The sequence below is a fragment of the Triticum aestivum genome, chromosome 7D, assembly GCF_018294505.1.
Source record: "Triticum aestivum cultivar Chinese Spring chromosome 7D, IWGSC CS RefSeq v2.1, whole genome shotgun sequence".
Lineage (NCBI taxonomy): Eukaryota > Viridiplantae > Streptophyta > Magnoliopsida > Poales > Poaceae > Triticum > Triticum aestivum.
Window position 1 is genome coordinate 553,395,051 of NC_057814.1, and position 20,351 is coordinate 553,415,401.

General features: G+C 45.3%; 1 protein-coding gene across 1 annotated transcript; it reads right to left on the reverse strand.

The window, feature by feature from the left end:
* Window positions 1-2,895: 2,895 nt before the first annotated feature.
* Window positions 2,896-3,510, reverse strand: LOC123171274 (uncharacterized). The gene is made up of 2 exons (XM_044588849.1): window positions 3,282-3,510; window positions 2,896-3,194 (listed from the first exon to the last, which is right to left on the reverse strand). The coding sequence occupies exons 1-2, from the start codon at window positions 3,508-3,510 to the stop codon at window positions 2,896-2,898; spliced, it is 528 nt and encodes a 175-aa protein (XP_044444784.1).
* Window positions 3,511-20,351: the final 16,841 nt, after the last annotated feature.

Genomic DNA, 20,351 nt, shown 5'->3' on the forward strand with positions numbered 1-20,351 from the left:
TCTCTTCTGGGCCTGTAGAAGTTGTTAGTTTATGTGCTGCTGAATGTATTGAACCATCCTGATCAATGGAAGTTTCCCATTCGCAAAAAAAAAAAAGATAGAAGTGGTGCTGATGGGGCGCTCCCACCACAAGATATATTCAAGCTGTCATATGCGGTAGACAACTATCGTCATTTAATGTCTTCATTTGTTATCATTATCAAGGCAGGATGCCTAATGTGTCACATTCTGTCTCTCACAGGATAGGAACACAATGGTATTTCTGGTGCTTTAGATGAACAATTATATACACAACTTTGTTTTCCGGTGGCATTCAACTTGTCCTATGTTAGTGTGCATTCAAAACTATTCCTGAGAAAGTTTTCACAGTTAAATACTTTTATGAACAACTGTATCATCTCCCCTTTGATGGTTGTAGATTTCATTGGAAAATTTAAAATCCCACCATAGATTACTGAAGTGTAGTATTTTAAACAGAGACATTCTGTTGCATCGTAGGTGGATGGGGGAGAAAGGTTGTCCTTTTTGTGCCCATGATAGGTCTATTGGCCGTCTTTTGTTTCGGTGCTCTGTGGGAGGTTTGTTTGGGGTATTATCCAATGTGCTTCAAATGTTTGTGGCTCCCTTGAACCTAATACAACATGTTGTATTATTGCTTGAACGCCTCCCACCAAGTTGTTGGAGAATGATGGCGTAGAGTGTGTTTCTAGGGATAGTTCCCCATGACTGTCCTCTACGATTCATCTAATTTTTCAGTATATTGATGATTGGCTAGTCTCTATGGAAGCAACGGGCGATGAAGATCTCCGGCGAGGATCTAGAAAACCTGCGGTGGGCACGACCAAGGTGCTTGATTGAACTAAATGATGCTACCAGATGATTCAGGGAAGACACATGGTGGTGCGTCACTTCTATTTGCTTCGGTTGAGAAGTCATATATTGATTTTGTCGAAGCCTAACAAAGGTGTATCATACTGTCATTTTTTTCCTTATTGAATGCCCGCTCTACCTCGTTGGTTATAAGAAATGGTGACATGGGTGCACACGAGAGCGAGTTCACAAACTATGGCTACTGGTAGTCAATGCCCGTGTTCCTTCTTGAAAAAAAATCCAAATGTACATGGTTATTGGCACTCAATAATACCCTTTCTTGGGCGAATATCACTGGCGCGAGGGTCCTAAATTCGGTGGGGTTTGGTTTAATTCAGGGTTGTTGTGGCTCGCTAACTGGGTTGTGGGTCGACTAGTTTTTGTCCATACGCTCCTACGGATGTTGTGTTTACATGGCAATGACACTATGGTTTGTCATTTTGTCTAAGTCAAAAAGGTGTGCCATTTATCAAAATATTCCTTTTTCTAAATTCTCGCCTCCACATCTATTTATAAACCGCGATGACATGGGTGGACACATTAATGAGTTCACAAACGGACTACCAATAGTCAATACCCATGTTTCGTTTGGGGAAAAAAGCAAACTGCTAGCGTGAGCTCCCTAAGTCGGCAGTGATGAGTTTGGGTTTGATTCCCTCATGCTATTGCTCACTGGCACATGGGTCCGCTCGATTTCGTATATGTTATCCTTTTTCAAACATCCGCTCTCTCGTAGGTAGTAACTGGTGAGGGTATTGGAGCACACAGCAGCTAGTTTGCAAACACTGGCTACCGCTCGTCAATGCTCCTTGTTCTTTGAGAGAAAATATTTTTTTTGTGACCGGTTGAACACAAAGAAAAACCTGCATGTGGCACCATGTTGCACATCCGAGTGAGCATAGGCTTACTGACTTTTGATAACAAAGGATAACCAAAAAAATTATGATCAACCTAAGGGGCTAATGATCAACAGTTTTATATGTTTGGACCAAAACAACATGCGATAGGAGATTTTATTTTCACATTAACTAAATTGGAATTAAATCTGAAAACAACACACATAAAATTTACTGGAATTAAATTTGAAAACAGCAAAGGCATGGAGTACAGGTCCGAAACTCCAAACATGCAATGCTAACTTTAATGGATTCATTTCAGTATAGGTACAAATAAAAAGGATTTGTGTGCACAATGCCCACCGAGAAGCAGGTTGCATAATCTGGTAAATATGTAGACTAATCTCGACCAAAGGTTTGTGATCCAAAGGCGCAAGTTTCGGTTTCCATGTTTCAATGAAACTGAGTTTTCCTTGGACACTTTCTCTTATTGAGCAGACAGAGATATCAACCTATGCGGTAACATACCTCCTCTTCACGGTTTTCCGGTCGAACTATTTGGTGCCCTCTTCAATGAAAGAAGTACCCTGTAAAATAGTAACCATGAAATTCAATTAGATTGTTAAAAAATTCATAATGTAAAAGTCAAATTTGTACAATGTTAACCATGAAATTCAACAATAGTTTAATCATAACAGTTTTGAAGCTTGATTGTTTAGTTATTAAAACTGTTAAATGTGTCGATTAGTTCATTCATTTTCTCACCTATTACTTTTGCCTAAACGACTTAATTAAATTAAACATCTCTTCCCAATAATTATTTTGCTACATCATCTTAAGAAAACTTTGCTCTACAATATAGCAACTTTATGAAAGATGCATACAATAAAACAACATAAAAAAGTCCTACATGAATTTGAACTAATATTCTAATAAAGCCAGTGCCCAATAGAACCCCTTTTTTATGTTGCCTTCGTACTAAGCATCTCAATACTGGGAACCGCATTTCTATATTGGACAACATAGCGACGGTTCAGCCAAGACATACACATGGTGGTGTCACTAGTGTGTCGATCGCGTCTGTTAAAACTAACTGTAGATCCCTACAGAGTTCTTTTGTTTTCTTTTAGCCCATGGGTGTCATGTATCAAATCTCTGATGATTTCAGGGGAGAAATTAAATCCCTTCATTACAAGACGAAAAGATTATTACTCGAGGAGTATGCGAGACTGTACCCGCACAATTCCTCCTCGCTCATCGGGGTCGGGTCTGCCTGCTGAGATGCTGCCGTTGCCGTCCCTTGGTCCTCGGCGAACCTCTTTGTCAGGTCGTCCAGGAACTCGCTCAGCACCGGATCTTGGATCGGTGACTTCGGCACGCAGCAGACCACCTCGATGCCGACCTTGTCCAAGCAACCACTGCGCGGCCCCTCCGTCCAGCGGACCGTGAAACGGCACGCGCACTGCTCCACGCCGTGCGCTGCCCTCTCTACCTGCATATTTGGTCGGCGCCTATTATTACCGAAGCATATGCGTGTGTTGACGAACGCGCTGAGTAGGACGAGACACGGAGGACTTACGGTTTCGAGGACGGCGTCGTAGTACTTGAGCTCCTCGACGTCGCCGTGGATATCGCAGGCGAGGCAGAGTTTGTCGCCCGGGCGGACATCCCCGCAGCGGGCGTGGTCGAGGGGCGGGCATTCCCGGCGGAACCTGGCGCGGAGCGCCTCGACGTCGCCCAGGGATGCGAAGTCAGCCCCTGGATTGTACCACTCGTCTGCATCCTCGGTGGAATTCTCGAACATGACGCGGAGCCAGCCATCCTGCACAACCACGCGCGCGCCGTACCACGCCTCGTCGGACCGCGCGCGGTACTCCATTCGGGGCCGTGGGCGGCGCGGCGGCGGCGGCGCCGCCGGCACGGTGGCCTTCCGCTTTCGCGACTTCGGCATTTCAGCGGTACTGTGGGAGTGGCGGCGCTCTGGGTGGTCGGTGGGATTTGGGCGAGGACAGGGCGGCGGGTTTCTCGATGTTTTATACCGTCCAGATTCTGACAATCTTTCTAGGTTTTAGGTTTAGCTTAGGTCGACATAATGTGCATAAACATCCCTCAATAAAAACAAAAACATAATGTACAAATACTTTAGGGGTATATTCCGTCCGTTTTGTAAATATAAGTCTTTTAAAGATTTCCATATAAACTATATACGGATGTATATAGACATATTTTAGAGTATAGATTCATTCATTTTGCTTCGTATGTAGTCCATTATTGAAGTCTCTAAAAAAAATTATATTTAAGAATGGAGGGAGTATATCTATATACCTTTTAGAAAAATATAGTGTGTAAATACATAAGAAGATAAATTAGATACGGATGTATATATACATATTTTAGAGCGTAGATTCACTCATTTTGCTTCCTATATAGTCCATTATTGAAATCTCTAAAAAAGACTTATATTTAAGAACGGCGGAAGCATATCTATATACCTTTTTGTAAAGCAACACATTTATTCCTCAGATAATCCTCTATAACACTAAGAGCATCTCTAGCAGACCCCGCATCCCGCCCCGACCTGCAAAATAACCGTCAAAATATGGGTTGGGGCGGGAAAACATGCCCGATCAGACACCGGATTCGCGGCCGACCCGTAAAAAATTTTGCGCGGCGCGGCAAAAGATCTCCCCCGACCTCTTGATTCACGGGGTGGGAGGACGACCCGAGCTCAGCCCCTATCCGCAGCGAGATTTGGCGGAGGGACATTTCCGCGCGGCCGTTCCCGCTCCCCCACCCTCTGCCACCATTGCCCCGCCACCTCACGCTCCGGTGCATCTTCCCCGGCCGTCCTTCGCCGCCATGGATGACTCCCTGCTGTCCCCTGTCACCGTCGAGGTCGCGCATGCTCAATCCCCTCGGGGATCTCGTCGCCGGCCATGTTGGCCCCACCGTCGCCCAAGGCACCACTGCGCCTGCCCGCAAGCGGCAGGGCAACGTGGTCGTGCAGGGCTGGAATCCGGCTGCCTCCGCCATGAAGGCCCGTGCTCCGGGCGGCAACTCCGCTGCACGATCCCGGCCGGTGGCGGAGAAGGTCGCCAAGGTCTCCAGCGTAAAGCGGAAGAAGATTCCGGCTACAAAGAAGTCGGCTCCTTCATCCACTCCCTCCGCCCCGGAAAGAGGTTCGCCGGCGATGCCGCTCAACGGTGCTGCTCCCATCGCAAGCGAGGTGTTTGACGAAATGGCCGGAAGGTATGCGTCTTCGGTCATGTCAATTTTCTTTGCTTTTCGCCATTTGTGATAGCTCGTGACTTGTTATCGTTCACTATAGCGATGGTTCGAACAATGCAACTGCCGAGTTCGTGAACTTGTTGGACACCAACGTCGTTGACATCGATCAAGCCCCGTTCGCCGCATTCGACTACAAGACCCTCTTTTGCGTTTGTCCTACTATAGTGAACTTTTGCAAGACCAAGATGATGCCGGACGTGGTCGTCACTTTTGCAAGACCCTCTTTTGCGTTTGTCCTACTAAACTGCGCGTAAACTGTGTTATGTTGTTTGAATTTGAACTTATTTGTCGGAACCGATATCAAATCCGAGAAATGGGCGTCTTCGGTTTGCGGGTCGACGCGGCGGTGCCCGAGCAGACCCCGCGTAGCCGACCCGTAAAAGAGCATATTCCCCGAATATCCTCTTTTACGGGTCCATTTTGCGGGGTATGAGTCTGACATGTCGGCCTGCATATGCACTTTTCCGCGAACTGCAAAAGACTTTTGCGGGTTGGGATTTTGTGGGATCTGCTAGAGATGCTCTAAGCTCTCTAGTTTTAAAAAGCACGCATTCAATTGAGGTCTCCAATTAAAATTGGGTCACCCGATTTTGACCGCGTCAACATTTTCTCAAAGCTCTCTTATTCAATTTTTTTATACTATACACTATGCTTTCTAATTTTTCAGGCCTCAAAATTAATTGTGGTATTCAATTTAGAATTGGGTCAACTGATTTTGACCAGGTCAACACTTTCTCAAACTCTCACATCCATTTTTTAATTCACTACGTTCCCTAATTTTAAAGCTCTTTCATTCAATTGAGGTATTCAATTTTGGATTTGGTTTATGATTTTGACCGGGCAAAGGATTTTGCAAATCAATTAGCAGCAACCGGCCGATAAAAACATATCAATCCTGCGCACCCTCCCACCACCTGGAAAAATAGAAGCGCCACCATGTGATACTCTAGCACCAATACAGTAATACATGCGACCACCGACACCGAAATTTCCCCACTAAATATAGGTTGGTTAGCGGATAACTCAGAATCACACCACTAAAGACCCAACAAATGACCGTACTATAATAAAAATAAAACACACTCTATAGTCTCCATCACCCACAAAACTAAATATTTCATCAGTTCCAAAATATAAGGGGCACTCCCTCCAATTCCTTATACAAGGCCACTTCATGTTTCATGCCAAATTTTGACTTATAATTTTGGTCAACAAAATATGGATTATATGTGATAAAAAATATATCATCAAAAAGTTTTTTGAAATGTGCATCCAATGAAATATTTTTTCGGCATATAACTCACTTTTTGTTGATAAAATTAATGGTCAAACTTAGGCATAAAAGTATGAAGTGGCCTTGTATAAGGGAGTGGAAGGAGTGTTAGTTTTGTAGAAAGTCAAATTTCTTCAACATTAACCAAGTCCAGAGCAAAAATATCAACATCCACAATATTAAACAAAAAAGTACGGAATCCATTTCATGATGAATTTGAAATACTGACTTTATATTATGGATTTTTATATATTTATCTTCAAATTTTATTGAACTTAAAAGGTTTGACTTTTTAAAAAGTAATCTCCACCACCCGCCAAACTAAATATTCCATCAGTTCCAAAATATAAGGGGTATTAGTTTTGTGGAAAGTCCAATTTCTTCAACTTTGACCAAGTTTAGAGCAAATTTATCAACATCCACAATATTAAACAAAAAAGTGTGGAAATTGATTTCATGATGAATTTAAAAATATCAATTTAATATTATGTATTTCTCTTTATTTCTCTACAAATTTTATTGAACATAAAAGGTTTGACTTTTGAAAAAAGTAATACACAATATATTTTGAAACGGAGTGGTTACTTTTCAAAGAAACTCAACAACACCAACGGCGCAGCAAAGCGCGCTCAACCCTTCTAGTAGACATATCATTTACAATATAGTGAGAAATAAAATCAGGGATTATAGATTCCCAAACATAGAAGATTTTTCACTTAATGAGTTCTTCGCTAGATTGTGAGCCACTTCATTTGCTTCACGGCGACACTGTGTATATAAGATACTCACAAATTCCAACCCTAAATGTTTGCACTCAAGTACCATTGCAACATGTGAGCCCACATACATTTCTGGTTGTTGCACTGCTGCACCACAAAGCTACAATGTGACTCAATGATCACTTTGTTACATCCAATCCTCCCTGCATCCATTCCGGATCATTGTCATATTCGCTGAGTCAACGCTGGTCACCTGAGGAAAGAACCATGTTGCAGCAGCAATGAAGTTCCCTCTTCCATCATGGGCAATAGCGCCTGTTGCACCTGAGAGTGTTTCAACTCGAAAGCAGCATCAACATTGATTTTGACCACATCCCTAGTCCGCCTCCTCCACATATGATCAGGGATTCATGTAGGCTCTATATATACCTACTAATAAAGTACGGAGTGTTTCTGCCCGTCCGCCATTGTATGTTTTATTAAAAAAATGTGTTTTTTTAAATAACCCACGGTCCAATATTAAGTTCCTCTCCTTTCTCTCTATTTGTTGGGCTTCAGCCCAACTTCTGTATCAACTATCACGCGCACATGGGCACTAGTTAGTATTCCGAGTTCAGCTGCAGTATGCCCCGTTCACTCTATTTTCAGCCCGTTTAGGTCCCTGGTCTTTATAATTTACAAAGAATATGTTAAACTGATCATATAACTTTGCAACCATAACTCAGATTAAAATAATTTATATTTGTAATTTGCCAGAAAAATGTTTAGTTTCCAACCATGCTATTAGTCGTTATTGTTAACTAATATAACAAAAATTAGGGCATAATCTTAATTAAAACATAATGTGCAAATACATAAGGAGATAATTACATTAGTGATATATATCTCCAAATTGACTACACATTGTTTCGACCAAGATAATCAAATTTCAGATTAGACACATTGTTTTATGTAAACTAAGTTTACACCCCTTACTCATCTTTGGAGCCTTGGTTTCGAAAGCGTGCTTCAATTGGGCATCAATCGATATAAGGAAGGCTTTAATATCATAGATGCTAAGAAGAACATGCCCCCCCCCCCCATTATATGTTTTTATAATAATGAAAACTAGCTTGTGTCTCACACAATTGTGCAGATAATTACCCTTGTGGTCATTTCTATATCATATTGACTCGACAACATGGCATTGAAGTATGAATCACGATGAACTATTCGTGCTAACATAAGTATGCCCTACACCTCATCTTCCCCTCAGCGCCGCCGGGCAAAGCCCAGCCAACATAAACAGTGAGGTGGATCCTCTTCCTCCTCGGCTGGGTGCACTGCAGGGCGGGATGTGGTTCCTCAACCATAGTGTGAAGCTCGATTGGGACGAGGCAACGGTGAAAGATGTGTCTGGGCCGGCAGTGCGAGCGGGCAAGGGATCTACGATGGCTGCATAGGGGTACCTTGGTACGTGAATCTGGCGTGTCGCGTGTCCGATTGGGCCATCACTAGTAGAAAACTGGGCTTTGGTCACAGGGCAATATTCACATTAGTCCCGGTTCAGTCACGAACCGGGACTAATGTGAGCATTGGTCCCGGTTCGTGCGGCCAGGGGCCTGCCGGGCCTCGTGGGGGCATTGGTCCCGGTTCGTCCGGCCCCTTTGGTCCCGGTTGGTGGGACAAACCAGGACCAATGGGCCTCGCTCCTGGCCCACCACCATTGGTCCCGGTTGGTGGCTTGAACCGGGACCAGAGGCTCACCCTTTAGTCCCGGTTCATACCACAAACCGGGACTAAAGGGTTGGTCCTAGTTGTGGTCAGAGTTTAGTCCCACCTCGCCAACCGAAGGGCGCTCACACCGGTTTATAAGCCCGTCCCTCTCTGCCTGGTTGAGCTCCTCTCAAAGTGAAAATAGATGCCCTTATACAGGGAATTTGACCTAAATTCAGAGTAAATTTCTTTGAATTTCATAGAAATTTATTATGAATTTAGGTTGAATTTTCTCTATAGGCGCATCTATGTTCATTTTTTTATAGTAAATAAAATAAATAAACCTTAATAAAATAAAATAAAATAAACTATAGTAAATAAAATAAATAAACCTTAATAAAATAAATAAAAATAGCAGCAGTAAAGTAAATATAAATAAAATAAATAAAGTAAAATACATAAGTAATTAGAAACAAAATGGAATAAAATAAATAAGTTTTTTGTTGTAAGTAGAAACAAAACAAAATAAATAAAGCAAAAGAGAAAACAAAAAACAGGGAAAAAAATTATGCCACCTACTGGGCCACCACGGCCTGAATACGACTTGAAACCCATCCATGGGCCAGGATTCAGGCCCGCAGAAGGCCCAATAGGCCCCACAGGCAAAGAGAACGGTTAGGCCCGAAAGCCTGCAGTTGAGAGGAGCTCGAGAGGGTGGGCGCAGCAGCGCTTATAAACCACTCTCGAGCTCTCTCAACTGGCAAGGTGGGACTAAACTTTTGACGCGGGGCAGCACAAGGCCTTTGGTCCCGCTTGGTGCCACCAACCGGGACTAAAGGGGGGCATGCGTACCGGTTCGTGGCACCAACCGGGACCAATGCCCCCCCTTTAGCCCCGGTTGGTGCCACGAACCGGGACCAATGCGCCCCCTTTACTCCCGGTTCATGCCACGAACCGGGACCAATGAGGTGCCTATATATACCCCTCGCCCGCGAGCAGAGCACTCCAGTGCTCTGTTTTTCTCTGGCCGGCGAGGGGAGGGCTTTGTGGTGCTCTAGCTCACCTCCTATGCACATGAGGTGTTCGATGAAATGCCCGAGCCACAGTAGTTAAGCTTTCTCCTCTCGAAGCTCGACCTCAAAGCTCCATTTTCCTTGAGATTTGTACGGTTTAGCGGAATGCACGCAGATGAACCGGCAATGGATGTACGGTGACAGACACACCTCCGAGTACATTAAGGGCGGGCATGATTTTCTCGAAGTGGCTGAGGCAAACAAGCAGAATGGTTTTATGTGTTGTCCATGCCCTACATGTGGGAATACGAAGTCTTACTCTGACCGGAAAATCCTTCACACCCACCTGCTTTACCAGGGTTTCATGCCACACTATAATGTTTGGATGAGGCACGGAGAAATAGGGGTTATGATGGAAGGCGGCGAAGAAGAAGAGGACGATGACAACTATGTGCCCCCTGAATACGGTGATGCTGCAACCGGGGAAGCTGCTGAAGATCAAGAGGAACCAGACGATGTGCCCAATGATGCTGCAATGGGGGAAGCTCTGAAGATCAAGAGGAACCATTGCCCGATGATGATGATCTCCGCCGGGTCATTGTCGATGCAAGGACGCAATGCGAAAGTCAAAAGGAGAAGCTGAAGTTCGATCGCATGTTAGAGGATCACAAAAAAGGGTTGTACCCCAATTGCGAAGATGGCAACACAAAGCTCGGTACCGTACTGGAATTGCTACAGTGGAAGGCAGAGAATGCTGTGCCTGACAAGGGATTTGAGAAGCTATTGAAAATATTGAAGAAGAAGCTTCCAAAGGATAACGAAATGCCCGACAGTACATACGTAGCAAAGAAGGTCGTATGCCCTCTAGGATTGGAGGTGCAGAAGATACATGCATGCCCTAATGGCTGCATCCTCTACCGCGGTGCGTACAAGGATCTGAACGCATGCCCGGTATGCGGTGCATTGCGGTATAAGATCAGACGAGATGACCCTGGTGATGTTGACGGCGAGCCCCCCCCCCCCCAGGAAGAGGGTTCCTGCGAAGGTGATGTGGTATGCTCCTATAATACCACGGTTGAAACGTCTGTTCAGAAACGAAGAGCATGCCAAGTTGATGCGATGGCACAGTGAGGACCGTAAGAAAGACGGGAAGTTGAGAGCACCCGCTGACGGGTCGCAGTGGAGAAAAATCGAGAGAAAGTACTAGGCTGAGTTTGCAGCTGACCCAAGGAACGTATGGTTTGGTTTAAGCGCGGATGGCATTAATCCTTTCGGGGAGCAGAGCAGCAATCACAGCACCTGGCCCGTGACTGTATGTATGTATAACCTTCCTCCTTGGATGTGCATGAAGCGGAAGTTCATTATGATGCCAGTTCTCATCCAAGGCCCTAAGCAACCCGGCAACGACATTGATGTGTACCTAAGGCCATTAGTTGAAGAACTTTTACAGCTGTGGAATGGAAACGGTGTACGTACGTGGGATGAGCACAAACAGGAGGAATTTAACCTGCACGCGTTGCTGTTTGTAACCATCAACGATTGGCCTGCTCTCAGTAACCTTTCAGGACAGACAAAGAAGGGATACCACGCATGCACGCACTGTTTAGATGACACTGAAAGTATATACCTGGACAAATGCAGGAAGAATGTGTACCTGGGCCATCGTCGATTTCTTCCGACCAACCATCAATGTCGAAAGAAAGGCAAGCATTTCAAAGGCGAGGCAGATCACCGGAAGAAGCCCGCCATGCATACCAGTGATCACGTACTTGCTATGGTCAATGATTTACACGTAATCTTTGGAAAGGGTCCCGGCGGACTAGCTGTTCAAATGACGCTCAGGGACACGCACCCATGTGGAAGAAGAAATCTATATTTTGGGACCTACCCTACTGGAAAGAGCTAGAGGTCCGCTCTTCAATCGACGTGATGCACGTGACGAAGAACCTTTGCGTGAACCTGCTAGGCTTCTTGGGCGTGTATGGGAAGACAAAAGATACACCTGAGGCACGGGAGGACCTGCAACGTTTGCACGAAAAAGACGGCATGCCTCCGAAGCAGTATGAAGGTCCTGCCAGCTACGCTCTTACGAAAGAAGAGAAAGAAATCTTCTTTGAATGCCTGCTCAGTATGAAGGTCCCGACTGGATTCTCGTCGAATATAAAGGGAATAATAAATATGCCAGAGAAAAAGTTCCAGAACCTAAAGTCTCATGACTGCCACGTGATTATGACGCAACTGCTTCCGGTTGCATTGAGGGGGCTTCTACCGGAAAACGTCCGATTAGCCATTGTGAAGCTATGTGCATTCCTCAATGCAATCTCTCAGAAGGTGATCGATCCAGAAATCATACCAAGGCTAAGGAGTGATGTGGCGCAATGTCTTGTCAGTTTCGAGCTGGTGTTCCCACCATCCTTCTTCAATATCATGACGCACGTCCTAGTTCATCTAGTCGACGAGATTGTCATTCTGGGGCCCGTATTTCTACACAATATGTTCCCCTTTGAGAGGTTCATGGGAGTCCTAAAGAAATATGTCCGTAACCGCGCTAGGCCAAAAGGAAGCATCTCCATGGGCCATCAAACAGAGGATGTCATTGGGTTTTGTGTTGACTTCATTCCTGGCCTTAAGAAGATAGGTCTCCCTAAATCGCGGTATGAGGGGAGACTGACTGGAAAAGGCACACTTGGAGGGGACTCAATAATATGCATGGACGGATATTCTTGGTCTCAAGCACACTACACAGTTCTACAGAACTCTACTTTGGTGACCCCGTATGTCGATGAACACAAGAACAGTCTGCGCTCCAAACACCCGGAGCAGTGCGACGACTGGATAACATGTGAACACATCAGGACTTTCAGCAGTTGGTTGGAAACACGTCTCAGAGGTGACAACACTGTTTGTGATGAGCTGTACTCGTTGTCGAGGGGACCATCTTTGACTGTATTGACTTACAAAGGATACGAGATAAATGGGAATACATTTTCCACGATCGCCCAAGATCAAAAGAGCACCAACCAAAACAGCGGTGTCCGCTTTGATGCAGCAACCGAGAGGGGAAAGGACACATATTATGGTTACATAGTGGACATATGGGAACTTGACTACGGACATGATTTTAAGGTCCCTTTGTTTAAGTGCAAATGGGTCAATCTGTCAGGAGGCAGGGTACAGGTAGACCCACAGTACGGAATGACAACAGTGGATCTGAACAATCTTTGGTACACTGACGAACCGTTCGTCCTAGCCAATGATGTGGCACAGGTTATCTATGTGAAGGACATGTCTACCAGACCGAGAAAAAGAAAAGATAAGGAAGCGAATACATCATACGATGAGCCAAAGCGCCACATAGTTCTTTCAGGAAAAAGGGACATCGTGGGAGTGGAGGGCAAGACAGACATGTCTGAAGATTATGAAAAGTTTCATGAAATTCCTCCCTTCAAAGTCAAGGTTGACCCAAGCATCCTGATAAACGATGAAGATTATCCATGGTTACGGCGCAATAAGCAAAGGACACAAGCGAAGAAAAAGTGAAGACTTTCTCTCCACAACTATTATGATGATACCATGCCAACTTTCAACCTTTTTGTAGTTCATTTGAAATGCCTGTTGTAACAGATGAGTTTTCGTCCGAAATCCTGATACTTCGAAAGAGATTGTCCATTTTGTACACGAAGTGCATCCAGTTTTTGCCGTAACCCTCTCAACTTTTTAGCACATGCTATGTGGGTGAAATGATGACACCATGCCAACTTTCAACCTTTTCAGAGTTCATTTGTAGTGCTTTTCAATTTCACGGTCATATAGCTCATGAAAATCAGTAAATGCATGAAAAATAACAAATGAAGTCGGAAAGGGTTGAAAATTGATGATGCGGCTTTGAATGGTGCATTTTGAACACACAAAAAGTCTGGAGTTCAAATAAGTTCAAAAAATGAAATCCCTTTGTAACTGATGAGTTTTCGTTCGAAACCCTGATACTTCGGAAGAGATTGTCCATTTTGTACACGAAGTGCATCCAGTTTTTGCCGTAACCCTCTCAACTTTTTAGCACATGCTATGTGGGTGAAATGATGACACCATGCCAACTTTCAACCTTTTCAGAGTTCATTTGTAGTGCTTTTCAATTTCACGGTCATATAGCTCATGAAAATCAGTAAATGCATGAAAAGTAACAAATGAAGTCAGAAAGGGTTGAAAATTGATGATGTGGCTTTGAATGGTGCATTTTGAACACACAAAAAGTCTGGAGTTCAAATAAGTTCAAAAAAATGAAATCCCTTTGTAACTGATGAGTTTTCGTTCGAAACCCTCATACTTCGAAAGAGATTGTCCATTTTGTACACGAAGTGCATCCAGTTTTTGCCGTAACCCTCTCAACTTTTTAGCACATGCTATGTGGGTGAAATGATGAAACCATGCCAACTTCCAACCTTTTCAGAGTTCATTTGTAGTGCTTTTCAATTACAGGGTCATTTATAGCTCATGAACTAATAGCAAAAAGAATGAACTAAAAATAATCAATTAAAATATGCTGTTATGATCAACTAAAACAAAACTATAATATTCTTCAATAGCCAAAAGAATCAACTAAAAAGCTTTTATAAAACTCCAATAGCAAAAGGAGTTTTCATAAAGAATGTTTTTATTAGAAACTTTAATAGCAAAAGGCATTATCATAAAGATTTTTTGTTAGAAACTAAAATAACAAAATCTGTTTTTGAATAGAATCATAAAACACACTAATATTAAATAGCAGAAAAAAGAATCACTCCAAAATCTATTTTTATAGTAAAGTTAATCACAAACTAGTGATTCACACAAATTTCAAAGAATTCAAATTTAAACTATTCAAATTTGAAAACTAATGGCACTAACAGAAAGTTTATAATTTTTGTGACCTAAAAGCAAAAAAGAATTAAAAAATAAACTTTAATAAAATAAATAAAAATAGCAACAGTAAGTATTTTGTTGTAAGTAGAAACAAAATAAAATAAATAAAGCAACAAAGAAAAAAAAAGTGCCATCTACTGGGCCACCACGGCCTGAATACGACTAGAAACCCAACCATGGGCCAGGATTCAGGCCCGCACGTGGCCCAGTAGGCCCCACAGGCACATAGTGTATGGTTAGGCCCGAAAGCCTGCAGTTGAGAGGAGCTCGAGAGGGTGGGCGCAGCAGCGCTTATAAACCACTCTCGAGCTCTCTCAACTAGCGAGGTGGGACTAAACTTTGGCCGCGACGCGGGCAGCACATGTCCTCTGGTCCCGGTTGGTGGCACCAACTGGGACTAAAGGGGGGCATGGGTACCGGTTAGTGGCACCAACCGGGACCAATGCCCCCCTTTAGTCCCGGTTGGTGCCACCAACCGGGACCAAAGGCCGCCGCTTCCCGCCCTTTGGGCTGCTGAAAAGAGGCCTTTGGTCCCGGTTGGTGGCACCAACCGGGACTAAAGGGGGCATTGGTCCCGGTTGGTGTCACGAACTGGGACCAATGGCTTTTCTATATAAGCAAACACTTAGTAAATTTTTCAGAGTTCATCTGCAGTTTGCACTATTGGAATCAGCTAATTTGCCATCTGCCAGCTCTTTGTCGTCTGCTAGCTGACGGCAAAGAAGCTCTTTGCCATCAGCTACACATAAGCAGACGGCAAAGAAAAGGCTGACGGCAAAGAAGCTCTTTGCCATCCGCCAGCTATTTGCCGTCTGCCAGCAGACGGCAAAGAATCTTTGTCGTCCGCTGGCAGACGGCAAAGAGTGTGGTGGCCCCCACCCCCCGCTCGTTTGAAAAAATCTTAACGGCCCACCTCTTTGTCGTCCGCTAGCAGACGGCAAAGAGGCAAAAAGGCGGACGGCAAAGAGGGCACTTGACTAACGGCAGGTACCCCCCCCCCCCCGCCCGTTACTCACTTCGTCCTCGCGCGCCCTTCTCCTCCCACCCCGCCGCCGCCGCCGCCCGCCGCCCCGTCGCCCCCGCCGCCCCGTCGCCCCGCCGCCCCGGCTCCCCGTCGCCCCACCGCCCCGTCGCCCCCCAGCCCCGGCCCCCCGCTGCCCCGGCCCACAGCCGCCCCGGCCCCCCGCCGCCCCGCGCCCCCCGCCGCCTCCTCCACCGCCCGGCCCCCCGCCGCCCGGGCCCCCGCCGCCCCGCCTCCTCCACCGCCCCGCGCCGGCCGGGCCCCCGCCGCCCCGGCCCCCTGCCGGCCGGGCCCCCGCCGCCCCGCCTCCTCCACCGCCCCGCCCCGGCCCCCCGTCGCCGGCCCCTCCCCGACCCGTCGCCGCCCCCCCACAGTGAGCCCCTCCCATTTTTTTCTGTTTTTTGTTTTTTTTTCTGTTTAGATAAGGTTTTTTAGTTTAAGTTTTTCAGTTTAGAATTAATTAGTTTAGGTTATTTAGTTTAATTAGTTTAGGTTTAATTAGTTTAAATAGTTTAGTTTTAATTAGTTTAGGTTTAGATTAAGTAGAAGGGGGAAGAAGAAGAAGAAGAAGAAGAAGAAGAAGAAGAGGAGGAGGAGGAGGAGGAGGAGGAGGAGGAGGAGAAGAAGAAGAAGAAGAAGAAGAAGAAGAAGAAGAAGAAGAAGAAGAAGAAGAAGAAGAAGAAGAAGAAGAAGAGGAGGAGGAGGAGGAGGAGGAGGAGGAAGAAGAAGAAGAAGAAGAAGAAGAAGAAGAAGAAGAAGAAGAAGAAGAAGAAGAAGAAGAAGAAGAAGAAGAAGAAGAAGAAGAAGAAGAAGAAGAAGAAGAAGAAGAAGAAGAAGAAGAAGACGGGGGATGAGAAGAAGTAGAAGAATGGGAAGAAGTAGAAGTAGTAGAAGAATGAGAAGACCCCCTGACCCCCTGACCCCACAACCCCGACACCACACCCCGACACCCGACCCCGACTCCACCCCGACACCCGACCCCCTAACCCCCTGACCCCGACACGACACCCCGACCCCCCGACCCCTAACCCCCTGACCCCGACATGACACCCCGACCCCCCGACCCCGAAACAGCACCCCGACCCCGACACGGCACCCCGACACCGACACGGCACCCCGACACCGAAACGACACCCCGACCCCCGACACGACACCCCCGACACCCCGACACCCCGACCCCGAGACCCCGACCCGGACCCCAACCCCGACCCCGACACCCCGACCCCGAGCCTGACCCGACACCCCGACCCCGACACCGGCACGGCACCCCGACCCCGACCCGGCACCCCGACCCGACACCCCTACCCCGAGACCCCGACCCCGACACGGCACCCCGAGACCGACACGACACCCCGACCCCCGACACCTCCCGAAAAGGTGTTCTTTGGCCTTCCAGAAGCCGACGGGGTCATATATTTGTGAATTATTAGTTAGGTCATATATCTTTCGATTTTGTTATGAAAAACATCATATATAATTGTGTTGATCGGGTAGTTTTAAATGTGCAGTTGTTTCATCGCTGCGAGGTTTGGTGTTCGACGACCTCGCCGTGCGTTTGACGAGCTCTGCCCCTTCGTTCGTGGGTGAGCACAAATGACATGTCCTCCTCCCCCATTAATTATTTGATCTATTCCGATGAAACTTGATAGCTAGATATATATGTGTCTTGAATCATCAGTATGCGTAACCAATATGTGTCTCCCGTTCGAAAGCGTCATAGTTATAAATATGCATGCATTTGCATATTTATAACCTTGATTCTTTCGAATTGTCCAACGCTATCCATGGACAGCCCGAGTATGTTTAGATTGGGTTCGTTTTCCCATATGCTTTGCTCCGGATCCGACGCATAAATTTCGTCAGTGCCTCCCCTGTTGCTCTCCGGGTACACATCCTCTCTGTTTATTGCAGAGACGTGTATGAGGAGAACAGCGGGGAGGTGCTGCCGAAATTTTGCGTAGGATCCGGGGCATAGCATGGGAAAATGAACCCAATCTAAACATACTCGGGTGGGATTAGGACCTATCATTACCTATTAGAGTGTAGGTTGCATGGACGTAATAAAATTGACAAAGTAGATCAACTGATGAATACATACATGGTGAATTATATATATATATATATTTGTTGTGTGTCTAGTAGCTCTGAAAGTCAAGATGAGTGATCGTGCGTGGATGTACACCGGTCACACTGGTCAGAACAAATGGAGCACTGAATGGTTCACAAAAACCAAGGGGTTTGTGCGAGCCGCATTTGCAAATGGCCAGAGGAAAACCTGGTGCCCCTATTTACGGTGCGGCAATTGGGAAAAGAGGACAGAGGCTGAAATGGGCAAACACCTGCAGAAGAGTGGTTTTACGCCCGATTATACGGTGTGGACATTTCATGGTGAGTCTGCCCAACGTGACCGAGCTGAGGTGGATCGTCGTCGCACCGACGAGCATGGTACCGGGATGGAAAACATGGTGCAAGACTTTGATGATGCTCGGGATTCGGACGAGGAGATGGAGGAATCTGCAAAGGCCTTCAATGAAATGTTGGAGTCTTCAAAACGTCCGCTCCATGAGCACACTGAGCTTTGTCACTTGGATGCCATCTCACAAGTAATGGCTCTGAAGGCTCAGTTCAACTTGGGCAGAGAATGCTACGATGCAATGATGACAGTATTTGGACGCTTTCTACCCAAAGGCCATGTAATGCCTGCAAACCTGTACCAGTCGGACAAAATCCTCCGTGCACTGAAGATGCCCTATGATAAGATACATGCCTGTGAGAAAGGATGTGTCTTGTTTAGGCTTGACTATGCGGACTTGAACTATTGTCCCATTTGCAAGTCTTCCAGGTATGTTGTGGTAGACAACGGTATGGGTGAGAAGACACAGACCAAAATCCCCGTTAGTGTTCTTCGGTATATGCCAATCGTACCAAGACTTCAACATCTTTTCATGGTCGAAGAGACGGCCAGACAGATGACATGGCACAAAACGGGCAAAAGAACCGAACTAGATGCAGATGGGAATCTGATGATTGTACACACATCGGATGGTGTTGCGTGGAAAAAGTTTGATGAATTACATGGTGACAAAGCGGCAGATCCGAGGCATCCTCGAGTCGGCATCAGCACGGATGGGTTCAGTGTGTTTGGTATGTTTTTTGGAGGTTTTGTTTCTAGCATGTCTTTAATTTATCTACTATATTGTGCTTCAGTATATAATAATAGATGCGGGGTATTGGAAATGATTAGTTTATAGTCATATGTTGTCGAACTTTAATTACCACGTGTATGGCAGTTGTTTGTGCATATTATTCTTTTAAAAAAAATCACAGCCACACGATGATACAGTTTTTCTATAGCATTATGCCTCAGCTCAATTTTTCAAATTATTGTCAAAGTTGTGGTGACCGTTTCTCATCATGCTTTATATATCTTGTCATTGTTTGCAAGGGAAGTGTGTCGACATTTAGTGATCAACAAATATGCATTGTTTATTTCTGAGGTTGACAACACATATATTCTTAAGAACGTGAGTAGAAGAACTATAGTCAAAATATAAAATATATTACAAATTGCAAGACCTAGGTAGGGCATCTCTGGCAGGTATATTTCCCCTTGTTGAACTCAGCTTAGTTACTGCCAAATTTCTGTAACTATTGTGAATCAAATTGACTGTCATAATTTCCAGCAATATAGACCAAAACTTACATAAAATCTTATACAGGACTACTACTGACGATTTTCTTGCTATTGTAGCAAGGTTGCCAGGAACCCCTCGAGTCCTTAGCACATAACTTACACAAAATAGTTCAGAAGTGGAAACCAACCTGTAAGAACCACGATTCCAATCCATTTTCGATAATTTTATACCATGATCGTTGCTTGATTAACTCCAGTGTTTCGACAATCATAGACATATCTCCCTAACATTGCAAAGCTAGTTACTCGCCATGTTTTCACATTCTATTATACTACTGGTAGCATTGAAGTTTATAATTAGTGTTCTAAGGCCCTCCACCATGTAGGCGGTGCCAAAACTCTGAAAAGTATGCCACGCGCGCATCAATGCTAGAAGAATTTTTTTTAGCACCGCCCACACAACTTGAAAGAATTTGGCATCCATTAGAGCTAGGACCCATGTACATAAACTAGTATATATCAGCCCAGATTACCCCACTAGCAGATGATGTTTCTGGCCCATTGGCAGTTCTTACAGAAGGACGGATGACGCGCTTAATATATTGCGTAGATGGATTTGGCATTGAAGAAAGTAGATGCTCTGAATCTCAAAAAAATTATGGCACCTGCTAGGCAGTGGAGGGCACCGGGTGCCTAATGAAGTAAAATTGACTTTGGCACCGGTTTTGGCCTACAAAGTGGAGGGTCTAAGAAGTCGCCTAGAGCATTTCCTACATGCTCTAGGGCTGCACAGCCGCTACCGGCCAAGTCTATAGCTCACCTCATTGTCTATTTTTAGCCAAATATATATGACGACCATGTTCACATAGCAATAGTAAAGGGGATACTCATATGGTTGAGCAGACCAGTAATGATGATTAGTATGACGTAAATCTGAGCTTAAATGCGTACAGCTCGCCATTGGTCGTCAGATAACAACCAATGAAGTAAGATTGAGGTGCATACAGGCTTTGATGTGTCTCTTTAATTGCATGACCATTTTCGTGCATGATGAGGAGAGGATGTAATAGCGCCGTCTACGTTAACATCCAAGTCTAGAAAAA

What these genes read in the sequence shown, in the direction of transcription:
- LOC123171274 (XM_044588849.1), bottom strand. Translation starts at nt 3,510, where the DNA reads ATGTTCGAGAATTCCACCGAGGATGCAGACGAGTGGTACAATCCAGGG. An exon ending in CGCCGTCCTCGAAACCGTAA is followed by an intron (nt 3,195 to 3,281) that starts GTCCTCCGTGTC and finishes ATATGCAGGTAG; the next exon opens with AGAGGGCAGCGCACGGCGTG.